Below are 15,759 nucleotides of genomic sequence, written 5' to 3' on the forward strand. Positions count from 1 at the left end.
TTACAGTGTAGCACTTAGCAGAGAAAGACCGTGTTAACCATCCGTTAACAGAATTAAAGCTCTGAGTGTCAATCCAGCTTTTGCTGTGAGATGGAAAAGAGCATGTAGTGGTGAAATCATTTTTGATATGATCAATAGACCACCTAAGTGAGGAGGCAAAGTAATGAAAAATGATCTTGCTCCTCTCCCAGGCCACAGAGGTGTGCTTAAGGAATTCCAGTGATCTTTACAGCTTTCATAAATCTGTGTGTGTGTTTGTGTGTGTATATACATACCCACATTTTTCTGTTCTGTAGTCTTTTAAATTATAAGAGCTGGAGGACTGATTTTCAGTGCCTTTTTAAATGCTGAATGTATGTTAATGAAGATATTGTCTTGGGTATGATTCATATCCCTTTCCCGATTGTTCTTTTTTAGCGTAACATATTGGCCCCGATCCTGCAGTAGAATCCCCATGTGTGGTCTTGTATCCATCCAAAAGTCTCCTTCACTTCAGTGGAGGTTCCCCAGCCTCTCCCTTGCTGCAGGATTGCAGCTTTTACATGAAAAAAATAAAACAACTGAAGAATACCATATCCCTTTTACCAAAAGAAGTAAATGATCATTTTTGTTTATATTTCTAGAGGTGATTTAGAAGAGTTTTTTCTTCCTTGAGTGTGAGTTATTTCCAACTTCACATGTAGTCCTTAGCATTTTTCCTTCTTTTTTTTAATTACTGAAGCCACCCCAACTAATTATTCATCCTGCTTATGATAGGTGGTAGGCTGTGGCAAATTATTTTCATTTTGCTGCTGGCCACATTGGGTGATGACTCCAAAAGTGAATCCATAAAAAGGCTTGAGTCATTAGGAAAGAAAACAACTTACTGTGAGATTCTTTGATTTCGTTGCTTATTGCTCAAGAGTAAAAAAATTGTATACTGTATACCGCAGTTGGGGGAAAAAAAAAAAAAAAAAAAAAAAACGAAAAATGCTTCAGGCAGGTTTAGACACATAAACCAATTTCTTGTGTAAATGGGCATGAGCAGCTGCCCTTATAAAGCACAACAGAAACCAATCAAATATGTGTGAAAGATTAGAAAGGCAGATGGGTATTTGTTTAAAAAATAGACTTTGCCTCCATAGAAGATGACTGCAAAAGGAAGGTACTGATTTGTTCTTGTCTTTGACAGAGGTGCTTCTTTTTATTCACTCTTTTATTGAAGTTTTTAAACAAAAGTGAGTAAACTATATAGACCCAAGGATTCATGTTACAGTTCCTGGGAGCTGGACATGGACAAGAGGGCTGTAGAGAAGTAGCCATCCGTAGACACAAAGGAAGAAGGTGGTCCTACCTGAATTTAGTAAAGTTGTCCTGTGAATAATTCATCTGCAGCTCCAAGAGCTCCAAGCTCAGGACTGGCTGGTTTGCTTGGTTCTTATGAAAACGTGTCTCACTAACAAGTTGGAAATTACAGTTTTAGAGGTTTCTAAACCCATGGTGGCATAATTTTCTGGTAGTTAATAAAATTCATATTCTATACTAGTTCCCGTTGAAGAGAGTGGATGTAGGACTGGCTTATGGGCAAGCTTCTAGATCACACATCCCATAACATTTCCCAAAATAAATGACAATAAAGGGCAGTTTGCAAGGAACATGTAAGAGAAAGTTTGCAAAGAGCTCATTGGCATAAACATGTTTTACCAGCTTCTGGTTTTGCTGTTGAGAGCTCAGCAGAAGGGGATAATGCCAGGTGGTTTTCACATCGAAGCTCTGAGCAGCTTGTTATTGATGATAAGAGAGAAAAGAAGATGAAAGATACCAAGACGCCACGCTACCAGCTCACTTCTGTTTTGTCAGACTGGCGATGAACCATCTGGAGATGTAAGTCAGGATGGTGAGAAAGAATGGGAGGGAGATTTGGGAGTCATCGGCAGAAAGGTGTTTGTGGTTGTTGGGAGAAATACTCTGGTGTAACAGATACAGAGGGTGGAGGCCAAGGGCAGAACTCTGTTTCACTTAAAGTAATGGAAAAATAAACAGTAGAAAACCTGTAATTCAATTTCAAGAGTGCAAATGTCCATAAACCGAAGGAGTTAGCTAGAAATGTCAGCTGGACTGAAGACCTAATGGATTCAAAAGTGGTGTTTTCTGCCGGTGGGAAGGGGGCACTTGTAGCAAAATGACTACAGAGTGCATTGAATAACTCCTTCCAAAAGAATGTTGGGAATAAGCATCATACCTCTAGGAGAAAAGGACTGTGAGCAAAGAAGTTACGTCTTCAAGGCAAAAGACTGTGGAGGTGAAGTCAGGCTTGGCAGAAGTCAAACTGAATTAAATGTTGTGAAGGATATTGAGCAAATAGGAAAAGAAGGGAAGAAGGACGACCATGGAAATGAAGACAGGGAGAAGATGAAGGATAATATAGGTATGAGCCAAGAACAGAAAGAATACTTTCCTTCTGATCCTATGCTCATTCTCTCCTTTACTGAGGACTAGGACAAGATGGATAACAGCAGTAGGTTGGCGGCGGTGGAAATTACTGAATAAATCGGGAAGCAAAATATAGGGACCTTTATGCACTGAAATCAGGGGATAATCTTTCTCCTAAAGAAGAACTGGGTCCTGAATTTGCAGACTTAGTGACAAGTAATATTTACTTTTTATTTTAAAATGCAATATTTGTTAAATCTATTTTTAATAAATAATAGAAAAAATAGAAGTGCTGAAGAAGGGAAGAAAGGAAAAGTAATCTAGACACCCGGTGACAGCAGTACGCATAATTATAAAACAATTTCGGAGGAAGGGCTGATTAAAGGCTTGGAAGTAATGGAATAAAACACAAAACGGAAGTGAGCCATACCGAGAGGCTTGATACCAATCTTTGATAAAGCAACTGATTTTCTAGGTTAGCCTAGTCCAGTTGGCAGTCCCTGCGAGAGATGTGGCTGGCGATGGCTGATTTTTTGCCGTGCATCTCGGGTATCTGTTTCCACCACCAATGCTGAGAGCAGCTGCCTCCACCTCCCACTGCTGAGTGATTTCTGCTGGACTGGGGAAGCCGTCGCTGGGTGCCAGATCAAATCGCTTCCCCTCCAAGGAGAAGTCTCAGCTGCGGTGGAGAAGAGGTGCGTAGCTGGAATAAAGTTGACATCTGTCGTACCATTGGGAGAAGTGATGCTCTCTTCTGGATGAATGGAAAGATGGCAAATCCGAGCTGCATTTCAGGAAAACGTTTAATACTAACACACAGAACATTCATAGTGAAGCTGGCAAGGATGGGATTAGCAGAGGAACTGCTCAGTAGTAAGGAACTAGCTCAAAGGAAGGTAGCAACTGAGAGTTGTAAGAGCTTATCTAACCAGAGAGGAGGTTACTAGTGAACATGCTCAAGGATGTATTTCAGGACTGGTTTGATTTAATAATTTCATTTAAAATTTTGTCACAGAAGGAGGTAGAACACTGATGGGTTTTGTTGGCAGTAAGGTTGAAGGACCATGTCAGTACAAATGAGGATCTGATGATTGTCTGGAAAGAACTGGATCCCCTTGAATAGAAGGGAAAAAGTGGTATTTAATTCAGTAAATGAAAAATTGCAGTTAAGGCTTCGCATTTGAAGTGTACCAATAGAAACTTCAGCCAGAAGTAAAGAGCTGATCAGTAGGTTTATCACTACGGTAGGTGCATTAAGTGGGTGAGGGATCCTTAGTTGATCACAGAATGACAGAGTTGCCAACATGACACAAGTGGGACCATAGGATGCATTGCAAGGGGTAATTTTAGCAGAGAGAGTGGAAGTGTCCGGACCATCATATGAGAACCTGTTGATACTTCATCTGAAATGCTATATTCAGTTCTTGAAGGCAGCTTGTATTCAGGAAGGATGAATTGGGAAGAGCAGGTGCAGAGGAGGGCTCGGAGCACTGTTGGGGGAGCATAGGGGAGTCTGTGTTATGATAGGAGAGGAGAGCAACTTTGTGTGTTTAATCTAGCATGTGAAGAGGGGATATGATTGCTGGCCACAAATACATCAAGCAAGTAAACATTTTGGAGGGAGAAAGCTATCTAAGCTAAAGAACAGTGTTGGCACAAAAACAAATGGGAATTATTCGGCTATGAATGTAGGCTGGAAATTAGAAGAGGTTGCTGTGCCACCAGAGCAGTGAGATCCTGCAACAGGGTAATGGTGGGGACAAAAAGATTAACAGGTTTTAAGATGAAGCTGAATAAACTTGTGAATGGGATTAGGTGACATGATGCCTGCGAAATCGCTAGACTCATTTGCCCAGGAAGGGACGTTTGCGGGGTTTTGCCCTACTGATGGAATTGAGAATGGGCTGTTGAGCTCCATGTGCACTATTGAAGGTCAACATGCTTACGTGGAAGTTGTGCCATTTGTATGAGACCAGGCAGTATCCGCAAAACTGGATGATATCATGGAGTAAGTGCTCAAAGTTCATTTTCCTTGATAGAGAAGAATATCGTGTTGCAGGCAATTTATCACATGAAAATATTTATATTTTTTTAATTTCAAGTTTAAGTACTGAAATCTTTCCACTTGCAAAATTGCTAGGGACTCCACTGGAGGTTTGGTACATTTTGGCGCTCTGCAAACACACGAGTTGGTCATAGTGTGTAATTGTGGAGCTTGTATTTGCCAATATGACTTGTTTGCACAGAATAAAATACTCAGCAGAGCGTAAGAGATAAAACCTAAATTTCCCTTTCTAAGAGTAATATGGGAATTAGCCTACATTACAGAGCTTAAATTACACTGATTCTCCTCCAGGGTTGGAATAAAATTTTCAAAATCACCTCTAATCTGTGAAGAATCTAAACCATATGGAAATCTTCCTAATTCCCCTGGGTGTTTTTGACACTCTTACCCATAGGTCTTAGAGTATTTCATTCTTTTTCTGGTGCAACAATCTCAGTTCCAGGTGTGAGATTTTTCAACAATAAAATCATTACACCACTTAACTTTCTAGCATCGAGGAACTTACATCAGTAAGGGAATATCAATACTAATAGATAATAATATCACTCTTAATAACCCAAGTGACTTGTACTAGTTTTAATTACATCAGTGTAGTTGATGGTGTCATTTTCCTATGTACAAAGACCCCTTTAGCTCCTGCTCCTTGCTTAAATATGGATCATGGGTTCAGAAAATAATTAGGACTTTTCAAATGTTGTTTTTCCTTTGGGCAGAGAAACAGCTTCTTTGGAGCTCTGCCTCTGAGAAACAAAGATTGCTGTGAGTTTTTACTAGACTTTTCGAAGTACTGATACAGCATTTTTTTGGAGCTCGTCACCCGTAGCAATCATTCAGCCCTGTGGCTCATATCCTATTTTTGAAAAGCCATTTCCTTTCAGTGCATGTCTTTTCCCTGTGTTTATATGAAGCAGTCAATGGGGCTTTCAGCCGTAAGGATCAGAATGAAATCAAATAAATTACTTCCAAAGATAGGAAACCATTTCACACCTTGGAGCCTCATTTTGCTCCAGATGTAGCGTGTTACAGCTCATGCCAGTTAGGGCTGATTATAAACCAACTGACCTGTCGCGATTCTTGGTAGAATTTGCACTTTGCCTGCAAGCCGACAATTCATTTTCATCCTGTTTGGGTTTGGATCTGTAGCTGTGAACAGGGTGATTGCCCCAGAGTAATGATGAAAATGGGTTTTCATTCACTCTACCATCATGAAGAGGTGTATCAATACATGCATTCAGTTATAAATGTGCTGAGGTTCTGTAAGAAATACAGTCCCTGCTAGCATTTAAAAAGAAATCCGAAGTGAATTTAGGTTGGACACAACCAGATACACAATGTTTACATTAATTCTGTTTTTTCTTAAAGGGAGTGGTAACATTTAATTATAATTTATGGAGGCTCTTATTACCACATCTATTCCCCTTCATTCTGGAGGAACTATTTTGATTCAGAAACAGCTTTAATTGACTTTTTATCTTTCAGTGTAGAACGTGTTTGTGATATATTGTCAGGCAAGCAGCCTGCAGAGAAGTATAATTCTTGTCTTGGGCCTTTGAGTGTGTTGATGGTGGTTGATGTTCATTTGTATTTGATTGCTCAAAAAATACTAACCCAGCCTCAGTTTTAGAGTTTTTGAGTTGGGGTGGGGAAGGAGGTGAAATTTTGTCTTACTTAGTATTGTACTTGCAGACTTTTAATATACAAATGCTGATTTTGGAAGGATATGAAAAACACATTTGGGAAAGAAGATAATGATGTATGTATGGTGATGTCCAAATGTAGAGTTTAAATCCTAGCAGGGACGTAGGTAGCAGGAGGATCGAAGCTTTGCTGTAGTGGGTACCGCCTACTTGCAGTGTGCTCTGTGCCTCACTTTTCCTGTCTATAAAATAGAGCTCTTAAATCTTGGCATCATTTACATAGTGTTTTGATATCAGGTTTCTCTCCAAGTCTGAAGTAACATTAATTATTAGTCGTGGGACTGCTATTTCCCTTTGATTTCTCCCCACCTCCATATTGCCATGTATGCAGCCCCTTCTTCAGGACGGAGGACAGGCTAAACCACCCTCGTGAGATTACTCCATCACCTCTAATGGTGTAGCACAAAGCCATTCATTTCTCCACTCTGGAGTCTAAAGTCTCTGAACTTCATTAGCCCAAGGGAGTGGTAGGCCCAAGCGTGCTCTGAAATGCCGATCTCCTGTTTTGATAACTGAGCTCTAAAATCAAGATAAACAAGCTGCCCTATATACTGAACATGGCCTAATTGCACACTTCAAGCAAACCAGCCAATCAATGAGTGTGTGTCGCCCGCTAATGAATATTTGTAGTTTTGGAAGATTTCGTATGTGATGTTCCTTGTAGCTTCTGCAGTTATTAGCAGACTGGCTTCGAAGACCCTGTTCAGGAGGAAAACCTGGCTTTATCTAGACCAAGAAACTATGTAATTTAATTTCATATGTTAGCTGGGCATGGTCACTCTTATTCAAATTATATTAGCTAATACTTCTTTAAAACTGTTTACACTGCGTGCAAAGTTGTGTTTAAAATCCCATTAGCTAATACATTTCCTAGTCTAGACTCAGGGAGGGTTGACTCCCTGAAGAACTCATAGCAGGACTTTGTTTACTTGGAGGGGATAGAAGTGGGAGGCAGAGAATGAAGGGGTAATGATGTTTGAAACCGTCCAAATTACTTTCGCTGTGCAAAATATTTTGCTGTCTGTCCCTCTCCTCGCTTTTATTACTGCTAAGATTTTTTTTTATTGAGAGGTGGCTCTCAAGTTGTGAGGGTAACTTTGGAAACCATGGGAGTATTGCCACCAACCAAGGTCTTGGGTGTTCAGCGTTGGGAGCCAGGGCTCTCTGTGGGAGCAGTGGAAGGAGGAAGGCACAGAATAAGCGTCTGAATTGGGATGACCAGTCTGGCAGAGCCCCAGGGAGCCACGCGCTAAGACTTTCGTTGAACCAGAAACACATCATGGGCATTGAAGAGCCAAAGAGAAAACTTTCTTGGTGGGAGATAACAGTGGCTTCTCAGATGTACCCACTAACAGGAGAAGGAGGCCGGATTTGAGGTGTAGATTGCTCCCAGGATGGCCTGATAATAGGAGTTCCTTCCTTCTGCACGTCACAGACAATTTAAGTTACGAGTCCTGCGCTTTGACTCAGTCTAGCACCTTACTGACACATGTAAAGAGCCGAGCTCCCAGATTAGGTACCTGAAGCAATCTCTAGACGTCAAGTGGTGTGAATGCCTTCAGTGTTGCTGATGGAAAATCATCTAACGCTTTTTAGATTCTACTCCACTCTGAGTTTCTAAACTTCCCCGGTTTTGGTTTTCTTCCCCTAGTCACTCGCAGTAGGTCTCGGAAGGGAGGTGTGATGCAACGGTTGGCAGGTTAGGCAGGAATACCAAGCCCGTTGCTCTGTTTCCTTTTACTAAGTCTGTTTTTACTATAACTTGCCGTAGTTCTGATTTAGTAGTGCAAGTGGCATATCTTGGGAGAAAAACACTATATCTTGGGAGAAAAACAATATTATCTCAGCCAAGCATTAAATACTGTATAATTCCAAGCCTTTCTCAAATGATGGCTTGGATTATTGACTTGAAATGCAGACAATGTCTCCGATTGTAGTGATACTGCCTTTTGAATATCATAAGAGAGTTGCAGGAAACTCTAAAGTTGAATGTAAAATTCCCATTGACGATGGAGCTGGACTTTCCTGGTTCTCAGGAGTTGTTGCAGTTTGATTTTCGTCATGCGTTTCCTACTGATGTCTCCGTGTTTTGCTTTCTTAAGATATCCTCCTCTCTGGAATGTCTAACCTTTCCTTAAATCGCCTTCTTCCTACAGTCCCATCACAAATCAATTGCACTCCCACAGTTACCATTCAAGTATAAATAAGTTAGTTAAATGATTTACCAAAATGTGGTAAAACAAATAGACCTATCCTGTGTTTTGTTTGAGGTTTTTTTGTTTTGTTTTCTAAAACATCCTTTTCCTTCTCTTTATGTTTCTAATCTAGAACCTTATAGTAAGGGCTTTTTCTGTCTTGTCCATTAAATTGCATGCACATCAATAACACTGTGTATCAACATTCATTAATAAATGTTGGGTCCTCTATGTATCCCCCTTCCTGGGCAAGATTATTCTATACTGTGTATTTACTAGAGCTACATCCTGTCTACTTCAGCTACTCGAGTAAGTAGCAATATTTTAACTGCTGAGTATATAGTGTGCGTCATTTATTTGTCCTGACTAGATCCACTGCTGATTTCATAAACATTTGGGGAAAAAAATACCAAACTAGCAAATATTTGGAGAACCCCCTAATGTAGGATCTTAAGAGGATGGTATCGTCTCTCAGTTTGAAGATTAAAATCAGTGCTGTTCACAGCTGATTAACTTTCCTTTCTAATATTTCCCACAAATTGAGCTAATGTAATAAAACTTAACGAAACAAGGTTTAGTAAAGCCACAGAGAATATTTATATGACAGCGAGCTATAGAGTGGCTCAGGCTGTTCTGGCATTCACTTTGTAATGGCTCTGTGCTTTATCGTGTCCAATGGATGGGTGTAGCAATGACAACAGCTCTTGTGTTGGGTTGAAACAGCCTCTTCAATCATTCAAAGGTGATGTGAATTAGCTGCACTATATTTTCTTTATATCTAGTTGGTGGTCAATCGTTGCTTTCTTTCCCATCAACTCTAACGAGTCTCATTTTTGGTCCTACAGAGTCATCAGCAAAGTGGTGCCAGCTCCAGAGGCCAAACCTTCTACTCCTGTAAGCCGGCCCAAAACCCCTCCACCCGTGCCGTCACCAGTACCAGCTCCCGTTCATGTCACCCCTCCTCCAGCTCCAGCTCCTCCTCCTCCACAGGCTACCGTCTCGCCTGTCCTGATCCCACCGCCCTCTCCAGCCGTCTCGGCGGCAGGAGGCTCCAAAGCTCCGGTTAGGAGCGTGGTGACCGAGACCGTCAGTACTTACGTGGTAGGTAACACATACTGCCGTGCTGTGTCCCGGTGCCACTGACATTCATCTCTTGAATTGTTGAGCTCCTGGGTGACTCATCATCTCAAACTGATGGTACCTGGGCTTTTGAGGGGTTAATAACTTAATTAAAACACTACTACTTGGACCGAATTTTTTTCTGTGTTCCCAGTTCAATGTTTAAGTTTCTTCTAACAAGTCCGGTTATATCCCACTTGGTATTTTCTGCTAACTGAGCTAGAGCATTTCTTTTTGGAGGTGGAAATTTTTTATAGATGCTTTTATAAGTGCTGAATTGAAACCTCAAATGTCAAATTCGCCATAGATTTTGCTGTCAGTCAGGTGAAGTACAAAACCCTCATACAACATCAAGAATTTCACTTAGCCCTCATTTGAAACATGGAGAGTCTGCTAATCTCTTTTCTGGTTTCCTCAACAATACAGAAATTGCAAATGTTTGCACAGCTCAGAAAGTCTGTACATATTTCATTAGTCTACAGTTCATTAGTCTGTTTGACATATTCTCTGAACTTGGCCTCTCTCTGGTAGCATTAAGACTTCATTCCTTTAGAAAAGTCTCCTATCCAACGTGATGTAAGAACTGCATTCTCTAAACGAACATGGACATACCTCTGGGCAGGACTAGGATTGCTGTGATACTGAAAATTTCTGCTTTGGGTGCAATGTAAAATGGAAGTCCTGACCGTTTCTGGTCGTTGAAGAGCAGCAGATACCATTAACAACGGTAGCAGTATTGTTATCCTCCCTGTCCTGGCTAAGTTCCAGCTTGGTTGGTGACACCTTGCTTATCTGTAGTGGGTAGCAGTTTAAAAATCTCACCATTTAAAACACCTGGAACTAGCTTTTCTTACAGAGTTTCCTGTGCTTTAATTGCAACATATGCGTGATTTTTCTCTTTTTTTTTTATTCCTGTTTTTATAATGATTCCTAGTGTAAATCTACCCTGCTGTTTCTAATGGAAAAGGTGCTCTTCCCTGCTGGACTTAAACTGCTGTATCGTGTTACTGGTCTCTATTTAAACAGCTGCTACATTTCACTCCCGAGTTGGTTACAGCACTAGATGATCGCACATAGGCTGGGCATGTCTTTAGGGTGCAGGATACACATCCTCACCTTGTGTATCACAGGTGTAAATGAAGTGTCACTCATGTATTACAGTAGTGCCCAGAAGCTTGGAAATCCGCTCTAAGAGAGAAACATTTTCAAAATACTGTACTACATCCAATTTTCTTCAGTAGGCATTAAAAGCAAATAATTTAGAGATTATGTTAGTTTAAAGAAGGAAAACCTAGAACTTTTCCTAGGTACTTCTAGTGGTAACACTCTTAGCACCTTGTGGAGAATTCAGAGGACACGTAGGCTCCAAGTTACTTCTTTCTTTTACAACATCATAGTTGAAACCAGGGCTTTACTGTCTTAGGATCCAACTATGTGCACAGGCAGAGAGACTCCTGATGTGAGACATTTATAAGTCAAAAAGCTGAGAGAGAGGTTGGGGAAGAAGGGAATAATTAATAACTATTAGCCCCTTGTATGAAGAGAATGCAGGACACAGAATGATGAAATGGCTTTCCCCAGGTCGCACAGGAAAGCTCTTCTAGAGACAAGATTGGAGTCAGCGTGACAGAGGTGCACAACTCCCTTCTGCAGGGGAGGACAGGAAGATGATCTTATAGTTTAAAAAAAAAAAGATACAATGTGGGATCTCCCTGTAGGATAGCATCTCAGTAAGCGTGCTCTGATCATTAACTCTCAGCGGTTTGTACTAAAATAGCATTCAGCAATCACAAACTGTCCCTCCTTCCATGACCCTTGGCTCATTAAGGAATGAGAAGTTTCACAATATTTTTAACATCCTCATTCAGCAGTCCAATTTCTTGTTTAACAAACAGGCAGAAGTTTCAGTGCTTATAGGGCCCTGTCCCTCTCCAGCCCCTGAAAGCCTGAGACAGGTATTCTACAGACAAACATACCCCTGAAAAACTAAGTTTGGAAAAGTTAGGGTATCTATCTTCTCATGGGGCAACATCAGGCACCACCAGTGCCTAGAACAGGCGGCACGGTGGATGGGGTGCCTGGCAAGTGCCAGTGCCGGTGCCGGAGGATGGTGCGGGTGCAGCCAGGTTGCTCAAGCAGGTTGTAAAGGGCTGTAGCTGTCAGCCCAACAGCCCACAGCATTGCTTCTCTGCAGCACCATGGCACAGCGTCTCCTCCTTCCCCAGCAGGATTACGCCACGGAAATGACTATGGACCTCTTCACGCCAAGCGCAGACAGTTCACCTGCAGAGCTGATGCTTCTCTACCAACTTAAAATGGCTTTGCAGATGTGAGATTAGATGCCAGGACAGTAGATAGGAATGATTATTGCAATCAATCAGCTCTAAAATCGGGTTCATTTTATGACGTTGCCTACTCCATTTTGCTGTTGGGAAGGGGATTGTTCCCTGCATAGTATTCCTGGGCTTTGTGTTTTCTAGTTTTAAATCACAAAAAAAATTCAGGGCTTTAAGAGGAGTCGGTCAAGAGTGATGTGTTGATTGCAGCTCTGGTACATTCCTATTGATTTTTCGGGAAGTGGTGTAAGATGTACAGACCACCGTGTAGTGGTTTTTTTTTCCCCCTAAGAGCATTTGGGGCTTTTCATCTACTACTTTTTACTATCATTTTTGTAAGCTGTACAGATAGCAAAAAGTTATTGCCTTAGATATGTGTAAATGCACTAATGCACAAAACCTGAGAACAAAACAGTTTATGTTTTTGAGATTCAGTGATAATGTGCAAATCTTCATAAAAGAATGATGAAATCAGGGTAACAACCCAGACATTTTGTACTTTGTATTGTTAATTGCACTTCTTTGGGTGGATTTCGTGACATTTTGCATGTATGTTTTTACCAAAGAACTGTTAAAGAAACCACTTGAAATTTAAAAATACAAATAATGTGTCTAACATACAGGATATAAACATTAAAAAAATTTCGTGAAGCTCTGAATATGGATTTATCCAGTAAGCAGCTGCCTAAGACTGTAAATGATCTGCCTCTCTTATTTCGTTTACCCTTTAGTAAATTGTACTGTGACATAAATGTCATAAGGGGAATGGAAAGTTACTCAGTAACAACTTTTTTTATATCCTGATCTTATCAGTTAGTTGAAGTTGAAGACTTTGGCTAATAAGTAATACGGCAATATATACACATGGCACTGTATATTTTACATGCATATAAGACTGTTATCTTACGCAGGAGGCTGCCGTTGCTTGTTCTTGCCATTAACAGGGTAGAATTTTAAAAGTCGCAATAGTATAGACAGAGAAGGAATTGTGTCCTTAAGCCCTGGCTGCTATATGTGAATGCCTGTGCTTAGGTCGGGTGGTATAACTGGCTTTGCTGGTTTACAGGACAATACAGAAAAATGCATGCTTTGCTCAACAAGTACAGTATAGAAAAATAAATTGAAACATAACGCCGAGCACTTATGATCAAAGAATTCATAAATAACAACAGTGGCTGCTGAATAGCTTTGTCAGATAAGCAAGAAACTTTTTTTTTTTTTAATGTCAATTTTGCTGCCTGCTTGGCCCTGAAAACCAGCTAACTTTCCTTTCCTTTGCACCAGATCCGAGACGAGTGGGGTAACCAGATCTGGATCTGTCCTGGCTGTAACAAGCCAGATGATGGCAGTCCAATGATAGGTTGTGATGACTGCGATGATTGGTATCACTGGTAAGTTGCTCTCATCCATCCTATTCTGCCGTTCCCTGGCAGATTGGGGCTATATTATTAAAACCCTTTTTTTTTATGGTTCGTGACGCCGGGAATATTTGAATGGGTTTACTGTGTCCAATTTAATAATCTGGAAGATATTTTTATCTGTTTCTCTGGAATTTGAAAAAGCAGATTTTAAGCTGTGAAGGAGAGTTACTTTTTAATTAATGGGCATTGGTGATAACAGTTGGTTTTGAAACTGCTGGGAAATATTGCTGATTCTGGTCATTTTGTGAGAACTACAGGATTATGAGCATCGTGTATACAGATAGACATTTCAAATTATGAAGCATTGTATGAACAGTAATATAAATGTCAGCTCTTATAAAAGGGTTGGAGGGAATTAATCACTTTTTAGGCGTTTTCTTAAACAGCTACATAAAATCATAAGGTGTTCTGCAGATGTGTTAAAGAAGCATTTGAAATGATTTTAAATCTAGCCTATTATACCTGAAAGTGCGCTCGTATTTTCTGTTAAAATAACATTTTTTATCTGAGTGTCCTTTCGATACATTTTTTTGTTTGTTTCAAGTGTTTTTTAGGTTTCTGTTCCATCATTATATTCTTTAAGATAATGATAATATAATTGCTGTATTAGTTTGAAGGCCAGATCCTGTCTCCCACTGAAAAGTTTCATTTCTTTGGGTAAGAAACAAAAGTAACATTACTCCACTGAGATGATATGATATTTTCCTGTCCTTCACAGGCCTTGCGTTGGGATTACGACTGCACCCCCAGAAGAGATACAATGGTTCTGCTCCAAGTGTGCCAACAAAAAGAAGGATAAAAAACACAAGAAGAGGAAGCACAGGGCACACTGAAGACTTTGCAGCGGACTGAAGTCGCGCGGTCGCCGCGGCACCTTCTGCCCTGGCTCCGTCGCAGAGGGGGATCCAGCCTGCTCGTGTCTCACCCTCCGTCACCGACTGCTGGGGTTGTGACTCTGGAGTGAATCAGGGGCGAGGAGATGCTCTCCCTCAGGGGCTGTTGCGTTTCGCAGACCGTCTGAGCCCAGGGGGTTGGATTTTGGTACATTCTGATGCTGTCTTTCACCTACCGAGGGAAATTTGCACAGAGCGATATGAAGACTTCGGTAGTTCATGGTACCGCTCCTGCTCCTGTGGCTCGGCAGCAACAAAGATGAATGTTGTAAATACAGATATCTGTCCTATTCTTTCTCCATTTGTTATTAAACCCTCCTGAACCTTTGCAGTAAGGTGCCGAGAGGAGGAGAAAATGTAAATTGCAGTAAGTTGTAAACTGAGGAGACCTTCTGGAATGATTTCTGTAGTCTGGATGCAGTTCAGCCTCTACTCCTGCTGAGCCAGATAATCATAATGTGGAAATAAAAAGTGGCTGGTAAATATTTTTGTGATGAGAATATATGAAGCTTTTTTCCTTGATTTTTAGTACTAACATAAAATAAACATGTTCAAGCTTTTGTGATATATCTTCTATTTTTTAAAAAAAAAAGTTTCTATTGTGTCAATTTTTTTCTTCCGTGTGAATTTATTTCGGTGGACCTGTAATATATTTTATACTTTGGTTTTTGTTTTTTAGTCTTTGTCAATGTACCTTTTCATTGCTTGTACATTTCATTGGTGTGTAAAAACACTTCCCATTAAAAGATTTTCACACATGTAAATACCTGATATTTATAAAGTACTTTTTTTTTTTTAATTTTTTTTTTTTTTTGCTGAGGATTTTTGGGTTTGTTTGCCTGAGAATACAAACCTAGCAGCTACTAAAAGCCCGTGCGACATACGCCTGTCCTTACGGCTTTAAGGGATTGGTGAGATCTGCCCCAGTGGTGCACACACGAGGAGTCGGCCAGCACCATAATTAGGCCTCGATTCAGATACTTAAACATGTGGTAACTTCTTAAGAAGTGAGTAATCCTATTGCCTTCAAGGAGCCTGTTCCCACACTTCGTTATACATGTGCTTAAATGCCTTCTGAATTGAGAGCTTAGGCCAGGGGGCTCTGCACTTTTAATGGTAGCTACAGCGTGTTAATCTGTAGCTGGAACTGAGCTTTTTTTTCTTTTTTCTTTTTTTTTTTAAAACAAGTGGTGGTGAGTTTGCCAAAACGACCGGGCTCGTATTTAGATGGAGGAGATGCAGAATGGCATCACACAGAAGATGTATTACTGTGTTTTGCGTATCCCCTTGGAAAGACCAGTAAAGTGAATACGAGTTGTATTCCCCGTTGAAAATGAGGGGGGAAATTCCAGAGAAAAAAAATAGTAAGGCAGTATTAAATATTGTAGTGCAGTGGGTCTCAGAGCTAAATAAAATATAAGAATGAACCTGGAAAAAAAAATTACGCATTTTGTTTCCAAAGCGAATTTAGACTTTGTTGGTTAATTTGGGGATATTTCTTCTTTAAACTGTACAATGAGAAACATCTGATGTTTGAGAATATGGCCCTTTAACCTGTTGCGCAGATATTAAGAGTTATTTTTTAAATGCATCCAAATTGGTATTAAGGAGAATGAATTAG

General features: G+C 40.4%; 1 protein-coding gene across 1 annotated transcript in view; it reads left to right on the forward strand.

Annotated features, from left to right (window-relative positions):
• Positions 1-14,705, forward strand: part of TAF3 (TAF3 RNA polymerase II, TATA box binding protein (TBP)-associated factor, 140kDa) — a 28,526-nt gene extending 13,821 nt beyond the window's left edge. Inside the window, exons 3-5 of the mRNA XM_009576421.1 lie at positions 9,215-9,470; positions 13,109-13,215; positions 13,964-14,705. Of these exons, the coding sequence (XP_009574716.1) occupies positions 9,215-9,470; positions 13,109-13,215; positions 13,964-14,078 (478 nt within the window). The 3' untranslated portion in view covers positions 14,079-14,705. The remainder of the gene's footprint in view (positions 1-9,214; positions 9,471-13,108; positions 13,216-13,963) is intronic.
• The last annotated feature ends 1,054 nt before the right edge of the window (positions 14,706-15,759 follow it).

Source organism: Fulmarus glacialis, unplaced genomic scaffold (genome assembly GCF_000690835.1).
Source record: "Fulmarus glacialis isolate BGI_N327 unplaced genomic scaffold, ASM69083v1 scaffold45974, whole genome shotgun sequence".
Lineage (NCBI taxonomy): Eukaryota > Metazoa > Chordata > Aves > Procellariiformes > Procellariidae > Fulmarus > Fulmarus glacialis.